Source organism: Triplophysa dalaica, chromosome 14, assembly GCF_015846415.1.
Source record: "Triplophysa dalaica isolate WHDGS20190420 chromosome 14, ASM1584641v1, whole genome shotgun sequence".
Taxonomy (NCBI): Eukaryota; Metazoa; Chordata; class Actinopteri; order Cypriniformes; family Nemacheilidae; genus Triplophysa; species Triplophysa dalaica.
In genome coordinates this window covers 203278-224441 of record NC_079555.1, presented here as the reverse complement: position 1 = coordinate 224441, position 21164 = coordinate 203278, and the positions used below count along the sequence as shown (strand labels likewise).

General features: G+C 43.1%; 3 protein-coding genes and 1 long non-coding RNA gene across 7 annotated transcripts; 3 read left to right on the top strand and 1 right to left on the bottom strand.

Moving 5' to 3' along the window:
* Positions 1-5760, bottom strand: LOC130436038 (uncharacterized). The gene is made up of 3 exons (XR_008908903.1): positions 5551-5760; positions 573-715; positions 1-462 (listed from the first exon to the last, which is right to left on the bottom strand). It is a non-coding gene; the product is annotated as an uncharacterized LOC130436038 (long non-coding RNA).
* Positions 5761-6842: 1082 nt separating this feature from the next.
* dtwd1 (DTW domain containing 1) lies at positions 6843-9722 on the top strand. Of its 2 annotated transcripts, none has more exons than XM_056766409.1 (4): positions 6843-7108; positions 8608-8751; positions 8828-9047; positions 9287-9722. In XM_056766409.1, exons 1-4 carry the CDS (start codon positions 6932-6934, stop codon positions 9538-9540), a joined length of 795 nt encoding a protein of 264 aa, XP_056622387.1. In that variant the 5' UTR covers positions 6843-6931; the 3' UTR covers positions 9541-9722. The 2 variants fall into 2 exon arrangements, with proteins under 2 accessions (XP_056622387.1, XP_056622388.1); XM_056766410.1 differs by having other exon boundaries at positions 6959-7157.
* A 4661-nt stretch (positions 9723-14383) lies between these two features.
* afg2b (AFG2 AAA ATPase homolog B) lies at positions 14384-18561 on the top strand. 3 transcript variants are annotated; one of them, XM_056765809.1, is made up of 11 exons: positions 14384-14450; positions 14541-14617; positions 14876-15934; positions 16007-16189; positions 16287-16445; positions 16531-16740; positions 16824-17057; positions 17438-17572; positions 17666-17791; positions 17875-18006; positions 18187-18561. In XM_056765809.1, the coding sequence occupies exons 3-11, from the start codon at positions 14876-14878 to the stop codon at positions 18187-18189; spliced, it is 2241 nt and encodes a 746-aa protein (XP_056621787.1). In that variant the 5' UTR covers positions 14384-14450; positions 14541-14617; the 3' UTR covers positions 18190-18561. The 3 variants fall into 3 exon arrangements, with proteins under 3 accessions (XP_056621787.1, XP_056621786.1, XP_056621785.1); XM_056765808.1 differs by having other exon boundaries at positions 17875-18027; XM_056765807.1 differs by having other exon boundaries at positions 17875-18561.
* Positions 18562-19093: 532 nt separating this feature from the next.
* Positions 19094-20622, top strand: c14h15orf48 (chromosome 14 C15orf48 homolog). The gene is made up of 4 exons (XM_056765812.1): positions 19094-19441; positions 19529-19617; positions 19779-19839; positions 20135-20622. Exons 1-4 carry the CDS (start codon positions 19400-19402, stop codon positions 20201-20203), a joined length of 261 nt encoding a protein of 86 aa, XP_056621790.1. The 5' UTR covers positions 19094-19399; the 3' UTR covers positions 20204-20622.
* Positions 20623-21164: the final 542 nt, after the last annotated feature.

Genomic DNA, 21164 nt, shown 5'->3' with positions numbered 1-21164 from the left:
CAAGACTAGAGTGAGGTGAACATTGCTGCCAAGTCACGCAGAGTTGTTTTTAGCAGATAATTTGTAACATGTTGTGAAAGTAAACACGCTGCTCTAACTGAAGGCCACACATGAGTGATGTGAACTCACACTAACACTCACCTCTGCACCGTCTGCATCACTCTTTCTCACGTTCCTCTTCATTCATTTACTGACATCACTCTTCAACGTGTACTCGTTGCTAAAGGTTAGTTTGTATCCTTCATTAAGTCAGTTGTGTATTCATCTGTTGTGTGTTTGTTTGTGTGTCACCTGCAGACATTCTCATTGAGTTCCATCAAAATAGCATCAATGCAGTTCTGAGCTCTTTTCTCTTTCTATCATCCTGTCGCCGTTCACCCACTATCATGTGTCACCTGATGTACCTCACAACCCTCGTCTCATTCTACAATTCTTTCAGAGAGAGAAACACATCTGTGTCTTCTGATGGAGACAAACATCACACAAACACGACGACATTCACGCATTTTATTAGTGATTAAAAAACCAGAACAACAACAAAAAGTGGATGATTGTCACTGAACAACACTCACAGGATTAGATGAAAGAACCACACAAAAGATCTCTCAGGTCAAGACGTGTAAGATGCTTCTGGCTTTCCTCATCTGACATCATCTCTGCTGAAGCATCTCTCAGGTCTTCATCTTCTAACACCACCAGCAGCTTCATCCATCACCTGAACCAATCACAACACAATCAAACATCACTGGACTCACACAGGCCTGTCTGTAACACAAACACAACACAAACAAACATCACTGGACTCACACAGGCCTGTCTGTAACACAAACACAACACAAACAAACATCACTGGACTCACACAGGCCTGTCTGTCACACAAACACAACACAAACAAACATCACTGGACTCACACAGGCCTGTCTGTCACACAAACACAACACAAACAAACATCACTGGACTCACACAGGCCTGTCTGTAACACAAACACAACACAAACAAACATCACTGGACTCACACAGGCCTGTCTGTCACACAAACACAACACAAACAAACATCACTGGACTCACACAGGCCTGTCTGTCACACAAACACAACACAAACAAACATCACTGGACTCACACAGGCCTGTCTGTCACACAAACACAACACAAACAAACATCACTGGACTGACACAGGCCTGTCTGTCACACAAACACAACACAAACAAACATCACTGGACTCACACAGGCCTGTCTGTAACACAAACACAACACAAACAAACATCACTGGACTCACACAGGCCTGTCTGTAACACAAACAAACATCACTGGACTCACACAGGCCTGTCTGTCACACAAACACAACACAAACAAACATCACTGGACTCACACAGGCCTGTCTGTAACACAAACAAACATCACTGGACTCACACAGGCCTGTCTGTCACACAAACAAACATCACTGGACTCACACAGGCCTGTCTGTCACACAAACACAACACAAACAAACATCACTGGACTCACACAGGCCTGTCTGTCAAACAAACACAACACAAACAAACATCACTGGACTCACACAGGCCTGTCTGTCACACAAAAAAAACACCACTGGACTCACACAGGCCTGTCTGTAACACAAACACAACACAAACAAACATCACTGGACTCACACAGGCCTGTCTGTAACACAAACAAACATCACTGGACTCACACAGGCCTGTCTGTAACACAAACACAACACAAACAAACATCACTGGACTCACACAGGCCTGTCTGTAACACAAACAAACATCACTGGACTCACACAGGCCTGTCTGTCAAACAAACACAACACAAACAAACATCACTGGACTCACACAGGCCTGTCTGTCACACAAACAAACATCACTGGACTCACACAGGCCTGTCTGTCACACAAACACAACACAAACAAACATCACTGGACTCACACAGGCCTGTCTGTCACACAAACAAACACCACTGGACTCACACAGGCCTGTCTGTCACACAAACACAACACAAACAAACATCACTGGACTCACACAGGCCTGTCTGTAACACAAACACAACACAAACAAACATCACTGGACTCACACAGGCCTGTCTGTCACACAAACACAACACAAACAAACATCACTGGACTCACACAGGCCTGTCTGTCACACAAACACAACACAAACAAACATCACTGGACTCACACAGGCCTGTCTGTCACACAAACACAACACAAACAAACATCACTGGACTGACACAGGCCTGTCTGTCACACAAACACAACACAAACAAACATCACTGGACTCACACAGGCCTGTCTGTAACACAAACACAACACAAACAAACATCACTGGACTCACACAGGCCTGTCTGTAACACAAACAAACATCACTGGACTCACACAGGCCTGTCTGTAACACAAACACAACACAAACAAACATCACTGGACTCACACAGGCCTGTCTGTAACACAAACAAACATCACTGGACTCACACAGGCCTGTCTGTCACACAAACACAACACAAACAAACATCAATGGACTCACACAGGCCTGTCTGTCACACAAACACAACACAAACAAACATCACTGGACTCACACAGGCCTGTCTGTCACACAAACACAACACAAACAAACATCACTGGACTCACACAGGCCTGTCTGTCACACAAACACAACACAAACAAACATCACTGGACTCACACAGGCCTGTCTGTAACACAAACAAACATCACTGGACTCACACAGGCCTGTCTGTAACACAAACAAACATCACTGGACTCACACAGGCCTGTCTGTCACACAAACACAACACAAACAAACATCACTGGACTCACACAGGCCTGTCTGTCACACAAACACAACACAAACAAACATCACTGGACTCACACAGGCCTGTCTGTAACACAAACACAACACAAACAAACATCACTGGACTCACACAGGCCTGTCTGTCACACAAACACAACACAAACAAACACCACTGGACTCACACAGGCCTGTCTGTCACACAAACACAACACAAACAAACATCACTGGACTCACACAGGCCTGTCTGTAACACAAACAAACATCAATGGACTCACACAGGCCTGTCTGTCACACAAACACAACACAAACAAACATCACTGGACTCACACAGGCCTGTCTGTCACACAAACACAACACAAACAAACATCACTGGACTCACACAGGCCTGTCTGTCACACAAACACAACACAAACAAACATCACTGGACTCACACAGGCCTGTCTGTAACACAAACAAACATCACTGGACTCACACAGGCCTGTCTGTAACACAAACAAACATCACTGGACTCACACAGGCCTGTCTGTCACACAAACACAACACAAACAAACATCACTGGACTCACACAGGCCTGTCTGTCACACAAACACAACACAAACAAACATCACTGGACTCACACAGGCCTGTCTGTAACACAAACACAACACAAACAAACATCACTGGACTCACACAGGCCTGTCTGTCACACAAACACAACACAAACAAACATCACTGGACTCACACAGGCCTGTCTGTCACACAAACACAACACAAACAAACATCACTGGACTCACACAGGCCTGTCTGTAACACAAACACAACACAAACAAACATCACTGGACTCACACAGGCCTGTCTGTCACACAAACAAACACCACTGGACTCACACAGGCCTGTCTGTCACACAAACACAACACAAACAAACATCACTGGACTCACACAGGCCTGTCTGTAACACAAACACAACACAAACAAACATCACTGGACTCACACAGGCCTGTCTGTCACACAAACACAACACAAACAAACACCACTGGACTCACACAGGCCTGTCTGTCACACAAACACAACACAAACAAACATCACTGGACTCACACTGGCCTGTGTGTAACACAAACACAACACAAACAAACATCACTGGACTCACACAGGCCTGTCTGTCACACAAACAAACATCACTGGACTCACACAGGCCTGTCTGTAACACAAACACAACACAAACAAACATCACTGGACTCACACAGGCCTGTCTGTCACACAAACAAACATCACTGGACTCACACAGGCCTGTCTGTCACACAAACACAACACAAACAAACATCACTGGACTCACACAGGCCTGTCTGTAACACAAACAAACATCACTGGACTCACACAGGCCTGTCTGTAACACAAACAAACATCACTGGACTCACACAGGCCTGTCTGTCACACAAACACAACACAAACAAACATCAATGGACTCACACAGGCCTGTCTGTCACACAAACACAACACAAACAAACATCACTGGACTCACACAGGCCTGTCTGTCACACAAACACAACACAAACAAACATCACTGGACTCACACAGGCCTGTCTGTCACACAAACACAACACAAACAAACATCACTGGACTCACACAGGCCTGTCTGTAACACAAACAAACATCACTGGACTCACACAGGCCTGTCTGTAACACAAACAAACATCACTGGACTCACACAGGCCTGTCTGTCACACAAACACAACACAAACAAACATCACTGGACTCACACAGGCCTGTCTGTCACACAAACACAACACAAACAAACATCACTGGACTCACACAGGCCTGTCTGTAACACAAACACAACACAAACAAACATCACTGGACTCACACAGGCCTGTCTGTCACACAAACACAACACAAACAAACACCACTGGACTCACACAGGCCTGTCTGTCACACAAACACAACACAAACAAACATCACTGGACTCACACAGGCCTGTCTGTAACACAAACAAACATCACTGGACTCACACAGGCCTGTCTGTAACACAAACAAACATCACTGGACTCACACAGGCCTGTCTGTCACACAAACACAACACAAACAAACATCACTGGACTCACACAGGCCTGTCTGTCACACAAACACAACACAAACAAACATCACTGGACTCACACAGGCCTGTCTGTAACACAAACACAACACAAACAAACATCACTGGACTCACACAGGCCTGTCTGTCACACAAACACAACACAAACAAACATCACTGGACTCACACAGGCCTGTCTGTCACACAAACACAACACAAACAAACATCACTGGACTCACACAGGCCTGTCTGTAACACAAACACAACACAAACAAACATCACTGGACTCACACAGGCCTGTCTGTCACACAAACAAACACCACTGGACTCACACAGGCCTGTCTGTCACACAAACACAACACAAACAAACATCACTGGACTCACACAGGCCTGTCTGTAACACAAACACAACACAAACAAACATCACTGGACTCACACAGGCCTGTCTGTCACACAAACACAACACAAACAAACACCACTGGACTCACACAGGCCTGTCTGTCACACAAACACAACACAAACAAACATCACTGGACTCACACTGGCCTGTGTGTAACACAAACACAACACAAACAAACATCACTGGACTCACACAGGCCTGTCTGTCACACAAACAAACATCACTGGACTCACACAGGCCTGTCTGTCACACAAACAAACACCACTGGACTCACACAGGCCTGTCTGTCACACAAACACAACACAATTAAAGAACAGAAACCTTTTTCTCCTGTGGATGTGTTGTGCTCCAGACAGGACGGAGTGCTGAAGTTTCACTCGTTTCTCAAGCGTCTCCAGATTGTTCTGAAGGGATTCAGTAATGTCGGTTGGAAACTGAACTCGGGCTTTGAGGTCTCGGTATAATTCTCCAGAGTGACTGTAGAGACGAGAGCAGGACTCTTGATTCTCCTCACACGTCACTGGCCACTCCACCTGAAACATGATGAAGACTGACCACATCAACTCCACACACGCTTGAGTCAAGCGCTCACTGAACATTCTTAAACAACTTCTTTTCTCTACAGAAAGTGTGAAATTCATTTGTTGTTCAACTGCTTTCAACTTCAGAAGAACTTAGCCTTTCACTTTTTTAAAACTACACAAATATTTGAACAAAATATAAACTTTAATTATGTATGGAAGAATAAAAAATGAATATGAAACAATTAAAAGCTGAAAGTGAAAGAATCTTGTGACGTGGTCTTTATGCCGCATTATTGCGATTATTATTGTGGATTTATAGATTTGACTTTGAAATGTTTTAGAATAACTGCATGACATATTCTTTCTTAAAACATCCAAAGCTTAATAATATATTGTAAACAACAAATAATATGGGGGTCATTTTCCCAAATGAATGGCTAAAGGACTCTGATTGGCCGGTGTGGCAGATAGGATCTCCTGATTTTGCCTTGTGGTTGATATCCTTATGGCAACGGGACAACATTTAAATCAACCAATCAGATTTCAGAAATAATCTTACAGTTTATTTTAAATTTAACCTCACAGCCAGGATCAGGTGCTTCTATACCACTGTTTTCACTGATCATGTTCATCTGATTTTAGGGATAAGTTATGGTTTGGGTTGGGTGTGGGTTTTATTTATAAAAGTGTTTTCCTTAGGTCAACAAAATATGTTGTCCTGAAGACATCGAGCACTTGTAAATGAGCACAAATGGACAGCTGTCATTGAGACTTTCGAGATTATGTAATCGTTCGACCTGTAATTGTGATCCCGATTAGTTTTTCGATTAACCGTACAGCCCTAATTACTATCTAAGTACATTTGCATAATTCATTATTTTATATTAAAATGTATAGTGAACGTTATTAAAAGACCTCAAAGTTAAAGGATGAAGCAAGATACTCACCAGATGTTGAGACTGAATAAATTCCTCCAGTGAGCTGAGCGGCTTTTCTTCTGCGCGTTCCTCCATTCTCCTCCGGTTGTGTGCGCGTGCCCTATTGTTGCTAGGTAACCGCAGCCATACTTACTACATCCTGTGCCGCGTAAGTGCTTCCGGTGTTTGAGACTCACGCTGGTTTTTTTTGGTTCTAACTGTGATAGAGGGAACAAAAGCACAGGGTTCGGGTTTGTGGCGATGTCGGATGACGGAAGCCCTCTCTGGGGTCTAGTGCTCGCGTCGCACGCCCCGCTAGATGACGCGCAGCGCGCCGGCAGGATGAAGTGCTCCAGCTGCGGCGCGTCCCGCATGTTCTACTGCTACAGCTGCGGGGCTCCAGTAGGGCTCGACCCGCGTGATGTCCCGAACGTCAAGGTTCGTGAAAACATCTGGAAGAAGCGCTGACGTGCTGTGCGTTGAGGCGGTGCGTTCCAAACGGGACATATTGCCCTTCGAAGGGCCCTTCTGGAAGGGGGCATCATACAAAACTTCTCTCCAAATTAAGAGAAGACCTTGTTATTATTGCTCCTTTTGCCAATTCAAAGATTAAGAGATGCTAGAGTTTCTAGAGTTTACACATCACGAGCTGTACTCTTCAGTAGGGCATAGGGAGGATCACACTAACTAGTTGTTTCATAAGGCTGCGTCCTTGTGTCCTCCAGAGGTCTCATCCTCTAAAGATGCGCTATACGGAGGATTCTCAACTTAGAATTAAACGAAACATCATTCGTAGGACATACTGGCAGAAAAGGAAACAGGAAGTACCACGTTGCTATGACAACATGTTGCACTCGCACACCTGTCAAATGAAGTAAAATGATTTCTACGTGATTTAAGAGGTAAAACGTTGGTTACTTTATACCCGAAACAATGCAAAAAGAGTTAAACAAATATAAAATGTTTGCCTTACTGTTTCAAAATCACTAAACACCTGTAAACCTATTTACTACCTATGCCGTCACACAAATTGTAAACTGTTAACATTTAAACACCACATATTTGATTAAATGTGTAGCTGTTGCTGTTTATTCAAATAACAGGAGGACACAGCCTTACAAAATGAGATACATCCACTGTCTGCCAAACACATATATAGTCAACGGCGCCGCCATTTTGGGAAGGGCAGCACTGCCCTCAAACACTCATATTCGGATTTCAGTGATATGTCTGTTTAAGGAGGACTTCAGATGATCTATTTCTCCGCATATACTAAGACTGAAAATGACATGACGTAAGACACTAAAGATATGTCGCGCGCGGTTCTTTTTGCTAAAAGCAGCTCATCCCACGTGTACATGTTAACACAACTTTTATTGGAACACTTTTTAATGCTTGTGTGAGCTGTATACTTGTCCTATTAAACATCTCTTAGATTTGAACCTCGCAGCTTGAACAGAGTAAAGGTGTTGTTGTTTAAATATAAACATAAATAAAGATAAAGCGACGTACTTAGCAAAACCTTATGTCTGTACAATGAAATGCAGAACAAAAAAAAGAAGATATCTTGAGAAATGTCTCAGTGGTTCATACAGTGGAAGTCAATAGGGTGCCATGTTCTTTGACTATCAATATTCTTCAAAATATTTTCTGTTGTGTTGTGCAGAAGAAAGACGATCACACAGGTTAGAGGAATCAATGGATCTTCATTCGTTTTTTGGCTAAACTGTCTCGTGATGTAAGAGTAGGAATATTGAAAACCATATGGCTTTATCATGGTCCTTTTGTGTCTTTAGAGAAATAAGCAGCATCAAGTTCACCTTGTATTTCATCAAAAGTAGAAATCTGATCTTCTGCTTTATAGGTTTGACAGATAGATCGACTTGTTTAGACTTTTGGAAACAATCATGTTTCTTCAATCTTCTGCTGTTTTTCAGCTGCCTGTGAAGGTGGACATCATCAAACACCCCAATGAAACCGATGGAAAGAGCACAGCCATGCATGCCAGACTGCTGGCACCTCAGGACGTCACCATCTACACCTACCCCTGCATCCCAGAGCTCGACACGTCTGCTGAAAACGTGAGAGAGCGTGTGAAAGTCTGATAACTCTGTGTGTTATCAGAAAGTCTGATCCAGACCTGTGTGTCCTTCACAGATCGTGCTGCTGTTTCCCGGTCCGGACGCCATGACGGTAGAGGAATTATGGGAACATTTTTCTGCGGACGCTTGCGGCGGAGAGCCGAGGCCGAAGAGATTAAAGGTGAATGAACAGAGCGGTGGGGCGGAAACACACATCTGTCCAGTTCACAGAGTGATTTTCATCGACAGCACCTGGAACCAAACCACAAGAATCATCACAGATGAGCGTCTTCAAGGTACAGACAGAACAAACATTCAGAACTCTGATTCAACCTTCTTAATGATGACACGAATGACCAAACGAAGGTCCAAACTATTCTAACAGCCGTCACAAATGTTTCACTGTATTGACACTGAATGCCATGATCAATATAAACCGTTACCTTTGATTATGGGCTGTAGAATCTCAGTTAATCAGAATGTCAATCTACAGAGAACGTCAGATAGAAAGTGATTTTAGTTGATTTCTCTGCAGCTTTACCAAAGGTGGAGCTGAAGAGCAGAAGGACGTGTTTTTGGCGGCATCAGCGAGGATCTCCAGACACGTACCTGGCGACTATAGAGGCCGTTTATTACTTTCTGAAGGATCTTCACAGTCATTATCTTCCTCCGTATGAAGGAGAATACGACAATCTCCTCTTCTTCTTCTCCTTTCTCTATAAACTGATCAATAAAGCCAAACAGACTTCTGGGAAAACAGAAACGTCTGACGCGCTCCAGCTGCGATAAAGACTTGTTTTATTTCATCGCTGAATTCTCCAATTTTACAAATCCAGTGATGTTTTTATTTACAAATCAGAGATTGCATGTAACTTCTAATGTTCTCAGTATGACTTATTGAATTGAGAGAAGGGCTTGTTTTTAAGGCACTTGTGTGTGATAATAAAACAGATTTCTCGACTGATGGTGAATCAGTGATTGACATCTCTTATGTTGGCCAGCCATGGAAAGTTTTCTTGGCGTCTCTCAGTAGCATTGCAGTGTTGGGTTTGTAGATGATGTGGTTATCAACGGCTGAGTATCCCACACCAAGAGTTCACTTCATGACAATCAGCTGCACACACACACGTGTCAACAACTACCAATGCTGCTTTTCCAACAAACCGCCCTCTCAACCGCTCCACAGAGAACAGCCGCTGGACACACAACACAGGAATGAAATACCTGTAACATTGCCACATGAGGCGTGTTTATTTAGATTTAACAGACTGCACCTTTAACCTGTAATGTGAAAACATCAACACATCAGCACACATCTCAAACCTGTTTGGACTTCCAGCACGGGCGTCCCAGAGATGTTTGGAAATAAGTTTTGTGTTTTTCTTTGACAAAGGAGTGTATTTTACTACTTTGTCGAATAAATCCAAATCCATTGAATTGGGATCTTCGTGTGCCGTAGAGTTGACCGTGTCATTGGTTCTGATCACAAGCACCAGGTCGGTTTCTGCACATTTCACACAAACATGAAAAAAACTATAAGAGGAGACGGGACAACAGCTGTGGAATGGGTTTCCTCCTCTTAACACGCTAGTCTGGGCTAGTTAAACAAAAGCACTCGCTGACCACAGAGACGCCAGATAAGGTTGCATGTCTAGGCACCATTACATCATCAAAATGAATGATGAGACAGATCACGGCGCTGTACGACTGCACATGTGTGTGAGACGGCAGTCTGTGAATGTGTGATGTACGGACAGCACAACACGGGTGTAAACAGCGGGGTGTCAGTGTCATGTGATGCTAGATTACACGCCGGAAACTTTAAAGTCACTAATCACAACCAAACCATGTGTAAACTCACTCCAGACGTGCAAGATGAAGAAATAACAACTTAAGTTTCCTTTATATGGGCTACACCAGGGCTTTTCAAACAGGGATCCGGGGATCCCCAGGGGACCTCCAGAAGTTTGCTAGGGTCCCCCCTTTTCTAGGAGAAAAGATGAAGCAAAAATGATTAAACTCCACCGTCTTTTTCTTGGTGATATGTATAGTTTCCAGAATTGTTTACGTTTGAATCTTTCTGATGAGATTTTCTCACTATAGTTTCTTTCTTTGGACTGAAAGTGAAATTGTTGGTGACTATTTTGGTTTAGAAACAATGTGTTGTCTTTATAATATCCTATTTACCATCAATCTAACAAACACAAAGCACTATAGATTGATATATATATTACAAAAGGGGGTTTCTCACTACAGGTTCATCATATTTGGGGGTATCTTGGCATCATAAAGTTTGAAAACCCCTGGGCTACACGATGTATATCATGAAGAATGTGATCACACAGTGTCTCCAAAGCCTCAGAATGACACATGAAGAGCAAAGCGAGTACTTGTTTAACCACTCCTGAGGAAATTGTTGTTGTTAATCATTTCATTCTCACCTGGGAAATCTTCATTGATCTCGTCCGTCTCCAGAACCACATCATATGGGACTCAAGCTTCGGCCAATAGGACGTTGTGATGCCCGAGCATGTGACCCGCCACTGGATGAATCCAAACCTGAGAAGAACATTGAGAGTCCTTATCTCATAGGTGATCCTTATATATTCATCCTATAAATAAAGTTCACGCTTGATCTGCTCTGCGTGGCTCTCATGTAAACACTCAGAGAATGTTTTACACTTTCACTCTTTATTTACAGAGATTCTGATCAGACACAGATGTGTTTTGTCTTCTCTCTAACACAATTCGGCGGCTGACCTGCCAAGTACTTATAAAAAAGATGCGAAAAAAACGCATGTAAAAAAGTCTAATTATTTTTGGTAGTTATTTTTATATTATGCATTGTTTCAGAGGTCATGACCTTAGGACTCAATATAAGCCAGAATGAATTAAACAGTCAGCTTCACAGGAAGTGTGTAAACCCTACGTTATGGGATCAAAATGTCCAAAATCCTGGTCCTTGTGGGGACATTTTTTGGTCCCCATGAGGAAACAAGCTTATAAATCATACAGAATTCACTTTTTTGATAATCTAAAAGAGCAGAAAGTGTTATGTGATTGTGAGGTTTAGGGGTATATAATATCATATACAGTTTGTACACAGTATAAAACCATTGTGTCTATAAAACATGGAAACTCAACATGTGTGTGTGTGTCTGACCTGACTGTCTTGCCCTGTTCTCTCAACATCTTCAGCGATGGGATACTGAGCCTTAGCTGAACACAATCCCCCCCCCCCCCCACACACACACACACACACACACACACACACGCACAGAGATTATATGTCACATACGCAGGGCTCTTTCATAGGCATAATGCTTGTCATATCACAATAGTAAATGTTACCTAAATCAAATCTGTTGACATGATGAGATTAAAAGTAAAATATGATTTAATCAGTGTCAAATAATTTGAAGTACTAAACACACACACTTATACACACACACAAACATATGTGCTTCATGTAAGTAATTCTGTGTTTTAGTCAGTGTGAATCCTCTAAATCTCTTTAACTTCATGTTTCAGGACCCACATTTGCTTCAGGTTTACTACTAATGACCGGGGGAGCGTGGAGAATTCTGTCTTCATCAGTGTGTGTGTGTGTGTGTATGTATGTGTGTATGTAGTTCAGGGAAATCCATTTGATTACATTCAGATCACAAGAGCTTCCCAAACCCCAGATGTCTGCCTGCAGAACAACAACATGAGGATTGTGTGTGGAGGACACACACACACGGTCTGTGTGGGTTAGTGAGGGGGGTCCTCTGTATCTGTTCTGAGCTGTAACATGTTTTGAGTTTGGCTATCATTCAAGTTTAGGGTCACTTACTCTTTATGTTTTTCAGAAACAATAATGTCATCAAAGCTTTGTAATAACACAAATGTGAGAAATTATGTTGTGACTAAAAGATACTAAATAAATGGAAAGTGTTATTTCTAAACATCCTTAGGTGAAATGATCTCTTGTCCTTTTATCAAGCAGTTTTCATCCTGAGTGTAAATTGGACTGATTTCACTTCATTATTTAGGCCAAGTCATCTATTTAGGAACATTTATTAAATCAAATATTTTGAGTAATATTAGCACAGTTATATTTACTGCTACAATTTTTTTTCAGACATTTAAGCATGTCAGACGTTCAAGAAAATAATACATTTCAGTGACTCTTAAAGTCTGAATGGGACACTATCTACACAAATAAACTTTTGTACAATCAGATATGAAATCATTGAAGAAACAGAAATCTGAAAGTACAGACATTATGGAAGACCAGTGTCTCGCTGAAACTGTGTGTGTGTGTGTGTGTGTGTGTGTTTAAACACACTAAATGATGTTTCTTTGCTCATGAATCTTCTGTGATGGTCAGGTTAGGGGAAGGCAGCAGAATATACAGTTTGTCCAGAATAAAATCATTACCCCTATGGAACGTCCCCACAATGAAACGTTTGTGTGTGTGTGTGTGTGTGTGAGACAGTTTTCTGAGCTTTACTGACCTCTAGTGGACACACAATTAGATACAGTGTGCAAATTGATGTTTGTTAGTGTACTTAAAAAAGTGCATCACTACAGTCACAATAATCACAGTTATTTTCTGTGGTATTCCTTTAGTCACCCACACTACATGATGTGTTTGTGTCACACCTGGTGTGATGATGATGCTGTCGGCTTATTTAATCATTTCAATGGACTGATCCACAAGGAAGAGAACCATTCATGGCCTGTAAACACACAGCACACGTCAGCAGAAGAGAGATTGAACATATTCATGATATTTATGCATGTTTACTCACCACACACATGATGTATGACAGGATTGCACCAGATGAGTCAATCAGAGCTCGGTTAATAAAAAAACAGTATCGCAAAATAAATTGAAGTGCTATCTGTAAATAAATCATCGTAATTAGTCAAAAACATTCTACATTTTTTGTTATATACAAGTCTCAGAGATGAAACATTTGACTTAGCTTCGGCAATGAAAATTGGAAAATCTAAAGGTGATTTCATTTTCAGCCATTTTTTTATGAATAAAGAACATTTTTTTATTTATAAAAACAACATCTTCAAGAGAGTGTGTTTTGGGGCATTCATAGTAAAAGATAATATTTGTGAGAGTGAAATTATGAGACACATTTATGTACGGTTATGTACCTCCTTAACCTCCTTAAATATACAAAGTTTACCAGGCAAAAGCTCGGCTTTTCTCCAACTTACACTCAATACAAAAGAGCCCAAGTAGAATTTACCCCTTGCAGTTATTCTTCTTTTCATTTGAAAAATTCTACGAATGTGACTTTTATTACATTTCCGATCCAGAAAGTCAAGATCTCCTAAATATAGGGAAGGATAAACACTGTGACCTTCTAAAGTGGTTATTGACTAATTGAACTAAGCCTGATGGAACAGCTCTCATCAAAGAGTTCAATTCCTCGGATGGGACTGGAAAGTTATGGAGATTCAAAAAAAAATCATAATTTAGAATATTGCCCGAATCATCAAACAAAGATAAAATGCAATAGAAACCCTGATAATCTTTACAGATGCGTTTTTAAACTTAGTGACGTCATCATGTGCGCCGCTCCAGCAGGCGTCGCTGTTGTGTGAGTTCTCAGTGGTCGCGCTAGTGAAGCAGATCAGCAGTGAGCGCACATGTGTTCTGTGTTTTGATATCGCACACGTTTCGTCGAGTGACGGTAAGATGACAGCAGTAACATGTCAGTTGTCACTGTCGTGTTTTATCGACTATATCTTCAGTTTGCATCTGAGCTGATTTCTCTCCACAGAGACGCCGAACAGACGTAGTTTGATCCCGAAGAATACGGACATACCGCAGACATCAGTTCATACAACTGATAAAAAAGTATTTATCTGAGGGTCACGTGTAGTTTAGTTCATTCTTTAATGTTATGTGTTTGCATATTTAATTATGGCTGTTTAGCTGTTATGCACCTTTTCATACTATATAATAAATACGTTGTGTTGACATGTCTGTATTTGGATGTCAGTAGACCAAGACTATAAAATTACACATCATCGTTCTTATGTTGTGTTTGATTCTCTCACATCTGCTGTTGTTTCTGAATGTGCGAAACTGACCTCATGCGCATCTTGAACTCAGATGACCTGTGTGGAGGGGCTGAGAGTTGTGCCGCTGGATGTGGTGGACTCAGGCACGCAGCGCTGTCGGGTGGGTCCTCATCTGATGTCCAGGCTGGGACTCCGGGTGGGCTCTCCGGTCCTCATCGGGGTCAGGCAGGGGACATGTCTCTGTGTCGCGTGGCCACGGCGAGACCTCGCTGAGGGATACGTTCAGATCAGCAGCCAGTGCGCCACACCAGACCTGAGCACGCAAACATTTACTGGACTCACGGTGGACCCGGCACGGATCAAAGCCCTGAGCTGCCCCAAACTCACCTGCACCAGCGTGAAGGTGTTCGTGCGGAGTCTGAAACACAAGAGACACGTCCGTGAGCTTGTACAGGAACTGCTGAGCGGCCTCTACCTGCACAGGGGTCATATGCTTGATCTGTCTCACGCAGACACCGAGATCAGGTTTGTTCTGGTTGAGCATGTTAACTCGGGCGCACACACAGCTGGTTTGGTGACAGACAGAACCCGTGTGGACGTGAGCGCGGTTCAGAGCGCCAAACACTTCCAGAATCAGCAGCGGGTCTCAGATCTGTCGCTGGGGGGTCTGGAGGACGTTTATGCATCATTAAAGGAGATGATCGTCTTTCCTCTACGCTATCCTGCTTCTTTACATCGACTCGGGCTGTCCTGCCCGCGGGGGCTGCTTCTGATCGGACCGCCCGGTGTGGGAAAGACATTACTGGTGCGCTGCGTGGCGAAAGACGTCGGGGCCAGGTTAGTGACCGTAAATGGGCCCGAGGTCACGGGGTCTCGACCCGGCGAGAGTGAAGAGAACCTGCGGCGGGTGTTCGATCGGGCCCGGGAGGCGGCAGAGGAGGGCTCGTGCGTTCTGCTCATCGACGAGATCGACTCTCTTTGCCCGAAGCGAACGAGCGGCAGCAGCGCGCCGGAGAACCGACTGGTCGCTCAGCTGCTGACATTAATGGACGGAATCGGCAGTGAGGAGGGTTTCGTCATCATTGGAGTCACGAACCAGCCGGACGCTCTGGAGCCGGCGCTCAGGAGACCCGGCCGCTTCGACAGAGAGGTACTGGAGGATCACCGCCGCTGTGTTTCTTTACTCACTGTGGAGTTGTGAACCGTCTCTGATGTTGTGCAGGTGGTCATCGGTGTCCCGCTGCTGCTACAGAGGCGCAGGATTCTGGAGTGCGTGTGCCGGCAGATGCCGCTCTCCGCGGACGTTGATCTGAGCGCTGTCGCCGAAATGACCTGCGGTTACGTGGGAGCGGATCTGAGCGCGCTCAGCAGAGAGGCAGCGCTGCTGGCCATACGACACTCACAGGTATCTGTCAGTCATTCTCTTCGCTGTAGAAAACACAGAACATCACACACCGGCGTACACTAGCCTGATGACGTCATGTTTGCCTCGCGTCGTTCAGGCAGGAGTCGCTGAGCGTGTGGAGATGCAACACTTCATGGCGGCGCTGCAACAGGTGCGGCCCTCGTGTCTCAGGAGCAGCATAGGAGCGACAGACTTTAAACCTGTCCGCTGGGAGCAGATTGGAGGACTAGAGGAGGTTCAACTAAAACTCAAGCAGGTAAAGCCATGAGGGAAAACTGGTTCATGAACAGTCACCTGTACGTCTGTATTCACATGCTGGTGGTTGTGATGTGTGTGTTGAGAGTATCGAGTGGCCCATGAGGTTTCCTGAAGCATTCGTGCGGATGGGCATCTCTCGGCCCAGAGGAGTTCTGCTGTATGGACCGCCGGGCTGTGCGAAGACCACGCTGGTGAAAGCGGCTGCATCTTCATCTCGCTGCACCTTTCTGTCGGTCAGCGGGGCCGAGATCTTCTCTCCGTATGTGGGAGACTCGGAGAAAACCCTCACACAGGTCTGACATCATCACGCTTTCATCTTCATCATCACAGCAGACGTGAATGCAGTCTTCACACCCTCTGTCTGTCTGTCTGTCAGTTATTTGTTCAGGCACGAGCGTGCGCACCCTCCATCGTGTTCCTGGATGAGATCGACAGTATTGTGGGTTCTCGATCAGACGGCGGTTCCTCTCACAGCGTGCAGTCGCAGGTTCTGTCTGTTCTGCTCACCGAGTTGGACGGAGTTGGATTTCGAAGCGTGGAGAGACGGAGCGGCAGCAGAAGAATGCGTCAGTTAGAGGGTGGAGAACAAGAGCCAGACGAACTGCATCAGGTCAGAGATACAAGAACATTTATCATATAAACACTAGCCTTCAAAACTTCAGGGTCATTTTAGAATAATAGTCAATCACAATAAAGGAAAAATTGGTTCTTACTTCCTTTCTCGAGGCCCGGAGATGTTTTTCAAACACAGTTGACATATATCATTATCGACTGATTTAACTTTATTATTGAGGTCAAGTCATCTTTTTCATAACATTGATTAAATACAATATTAGTTTTGTAATCATTTGGTTATTTCAGACATTTAAGCACTCTAAACTATTGACCAGTCGTTTTAAAGTTTTCTTTCAAATTGTAAATTAGGAATCGCTATTGAGAACAATGCGTTAGAACAAGTGCTGAACATGTGTGTGTGTGTGTGTGTTTCAGATGGAACTTCAGGAGGTGTGTAACAAAGATGTTTTGATCGTGGCTGCCACTAATCGAGCAGACGTTCTGGACAGCGCTCTGCTCAGACCCGGCCGACTCGACCACATTATATACGTACCCCCTCCAGACACTGAGGTGAGCTGCAGTCTTTACACACAGCCCCTGGTCTCTGACAGGCCACGCCCACTTCAATGGTGTTGAATTGTTCCTATGATGTGTGACTGACAGGCTCGTGAGGCGGTCCTGCGCGTGTGCACTGAACATGTTCCGCTCCATCCTGACGTGTGTTTGAGGGATCTAGCTGAACTAACAGAACGCTTCTCTGGAGCGGATCTACAGAACCTGTGCAGAGAGGTAGAACACATGTACACAGAGACACTTTATGTCGTTTGTACTGTTTAACAGCAGACTGAGTGTGTTGTGTGTTTGTGTGTCAGGCTGCTCTCGCGGCTCTGTGTGAGGACGGTTTCACTGTTTCCTGTGTGAGACACCGACACTTCCTGAAGACTCTACACAGTTTAACTCCATCTCTGACTCCTGACCAACTTCAGCAGAACATCCACCTGTCTGTCAGTTCATAAAAACATCATGTGTGTTTCTCTCTTATGTGTGTGTAACTGTTGCGTGTTAAAGTATCTGATTTTGCTGATAGTTTGTTTTATAAACTCATGGTAATATTAATATTTTGCTATTCCAGGGATGTCACCTGGTACAGAAATAAAATCTTATCCTGTTTTGTTGTTTGGTAGTAACAGGACGTGCTGGTTTGTTGTGGTGATTGAACCAGCTGGTGAAAAACAGAGTTGTGACACTCGCATAGACGTCCGTTGAGAGAATGGAATGCTGAATAACTCGTCACGGAGGGCTCTATAGTTACAAATATTGCATTGAAGTTCATTCATTTCACTGTTTCTCAAACACATTCGCTTCTTAGTTGTGAAAATACATCTCTCTAAAACTTGTTTTATTTTGAGGAATTTTTTGAAACAACATTTAGTTAAATGGCTTTTCTGTGTGTCTGTATGTGTGTTTGAACTATTTTCTATAAAGACCGCTTATTGTATAAAATGTAATCTAACCTCAACTTGTATAAATTACATAATGAAATATCTTACTGACTGAAATTGTTTGTCTTGTTCATTTTTCAGCGTTTGTGGTGCATTTACTTGCATTCATTGATTATTTATTGATAAATGACTTGTGCATTTTTATGTGAATGTCTTAACAACAAATTTAACATTGGTATGTACAGATAATAATAGTATCATAAGGAACAGATGAATGCATGCGTACTGTTAATATATTTCACATTATTCATCCTTATTCAAATTTAATCAAAGTATGTCGCAACTGGATTAAACGCTCGAGTAAAAACTGACAATTGGCGAGCGTTGCGTTTCCTTGCGTGGGATGAAACATTGGTCACACGTTCACATTTATAAACCACAACAGTGTGTTGAGCTGCTGGAGCCTCTTACTGTGTCGCGCTACTGCTGTTGTGCGTGTGCGTGCATCTAGGAATCCACTGAAGAGCGCGCTCTCGTGCTCTGTTCATTTCGCAGTTTCAATTTCAATGAGAAGTCAATGATAACGCGCGCGCGCGCGTGTGTGTGTATGTGTACGTGCCACCCGGCGCGTCTCACGCGTGTTATAAGCGCGCGCATTCAGAGTGATGCAGCAGATCACTGAACTCTCATCCTCTGAACTTCAGGTCTGATCTACACTGAACTCTCATCCTCTGAACTTCAGGTCTGATCTAGACTGAACTCTCATCCTCTGAATTTCAGGTCTGATCTAGACTGAACTCTCATCCTCTGAACTTCAGGTCTGATCTAGACTGAACTCTCATCCTCTGAACTTCAGGTCTGATCTAGACTGAACTCTCATCCTCTGAACTTCAGGTCTGATCTAGACTGAACTCTCATCTTCGGAACTCTTGAGAAAACTTGTGTCAGGTGAAAGATGCGCGGAGGATTTATTCAGATGCTGAAGAAGAGGAAGGAGGTGAGAACGTTTTATTGATATTATTGTTATTAGAATTATTACTACACTAGTGTGTTGTTGTCATTAATACATTTTTCATCGTTGTAGTTGATTCCTTTAATTGGATTTGTGGGCTTTGCTGCGCTCGGAGCGACAACAGCTGCAATTTACTTCTTATTCACCAAACCAGATGTCATGTAAGTCATTTATGTCTTTGTGATAGACACAGGTGTCCTGACATCATTGGTATTCTGTGTAAGTCGACTATCAATGAACACAAGAACTCAAATATCTGTTGAAGTTACTCTTTGCGTCTGTGAGTTCAGTAATTATTGTTTTTGTTAATTAACTGTTTTAGTTTAAACAAGACAAGAAATCCAGAGCCCTGGGAGAAACTGGACCCATCGAAACCACAGAAGGTAAGACAACACACTACTGAGAATATGATCAGTTCAGCCGCCAAATCACAATCTCACAGTCTCACCGACTAGAAACATGTTTGGACTTATCATTCATGTTTCTGCGAGCCTGAGCTTCCTTTTGATATGATTATATTTTAAGATATTATGCCCTGTCTTGAAGAATTAAAATAGATGTCTGGCTTCTAAGACGACTAAGCAGTTAATGCAAGTGGCTCTATGTCTTTATCATCTTCTTGTTTATGATTAAAAGTGCATTGTGTGTGTGTGTGTGTGTGTGTGTGTGGTCTCTCAGCTTATAACTCTAAACCAGAAGTGGAAACCAGTGGAGGAACTGGAACTGGTGAAGAGACTGACCAAATGAATGGACTGTGACCCGTCAGGAGTTCATCTTTGCTTTCCATCAACTGCAGCTGATACATGTGTGTGCGTGTTCGCTTTTGTATGCATGTGCATATTGTCCACACAATATGCACATGCACTAACACACAAAGACACACACACACAGACGCACAAACACACGCGCACGCACAGAGTGGAAATGAGAGAGAAAAAGAGGTGAAATATTAAACCGACTAGAAATTTCTAAATGCAATATTCATTTGAAGTAAGACTAGAAACAAATCTAATTTGAAGACGGACACACCTGTTAACCTGTTGTTACTGTAGACACACCTGTAAACCTGTTGTTACTGTAGACACACCTGTAAACCTGTAACTGCACACAAACCCTGCACTGGTCTCTTCAACTTTATCAAGTAAACAATATTGATGAAAAAACTCTATGGCTTTTTAGTATCTTTTAGATTTTCTGTATATATATTTTTTAGATTTAGCAGATGCTTTTATTCACAATAAAGGGATTTATTCTCTCTCTCTCTCACGCACACACAAGCTGTTCACACCATTTCCTTTTAGTACAACAACAAGATCATTACTCAAACACATCAACGGCTCAGCAAGCTGGCTTCATCTCTTGAGAATTATTTCTTCATATGATTCAGATCCACACTAAACATCAGATCATCACACAGACTGATGGGTAAAAATCACATGATCATGTTTATGATCAGTGTACGTGACTCTGTGTTGCATGTTAATGGCAGTCATGCGAGCAGGAAGTGTTTGAATGTTTCTCATATGATATCTCTGAGCTGACACACGCAGGCGCAAGCAAACACGTCTGAGACTCGAAGTGCTTTTCATCAGTTTTTCATTAGTATTAATCATATTTATTTATATATTTGCAGTTCAGCATAAAAACTCTATAATATACCAACAAGAATTCGAATAAATTTATCAAATATTGCAATAAAGAGATATGC

Bases quoted from the DNA above. Each gene is read 5' to 3' on its own strand.
- dtwd1 (XM_056766409.1), top strand. From the start codon at position 6,932: ATGTCGGATGACGGAAGCCCTCTCTGGGGTCTAGTGCTCGCGTCGCAC. The intron at 7,109-8,607 runs GTTCGTGAAAAC...GCTGTTTTTCAG, and splicing joins GTGATGTCCCGAACGTCAAG to CTGCCTGTGAAGGTGGACAT. The intron at 8,752-8,827 runs GTGAGAGAGCGT...TGTCCTTCACAG, and splicing joins TCGACACGTCTGCTGAAAAC to ATCGTGCTGCTGTTTCCCGG.
- afg2b (XM_056765808.1), top strand. From the start codon at position 14,876: ATGACCTGTGTGGAGGGGCTGAGAGTTGTGCCGCTGGATGTGGTGGAC. The intron at 15,935-16,006 runs GTACTGGAGGAT...GATGTTGTGCAG, and splicing joins CCGGCCGCTTCGACAGAGAG to GTGGTCATCGGTGTCCCGCT. The intron at 17,058-17,437 runs GTCAGAGATACA...TGTGTGTTTCAG, and splicing joins AGCCAGACGAACTGCATCAG to ATGGAACTTCAGGAGGTGTG.
- c14h15orf48 (XM_056765812.1), top strand. From the start codon at position 19,400: ATGCGCGGAGGATTTATTCAGATGCTGAAGAAGAGGAAGGAG. The intron at 19,442-19,528 runs GTGAGAACGTTT...TCATCGTTGTAG, and splicing joins TGCTGAAGAAGAGGAAGGAG to TTGATTCCTTTAATTGGATT. The intron at 19,618-19,778 runs GTAAGTCATTTA...TAACTGTTTTAG, and splicing joins TTCACCAAACCAGATGTCAT to TTTAAACAAGACAAGAAATC.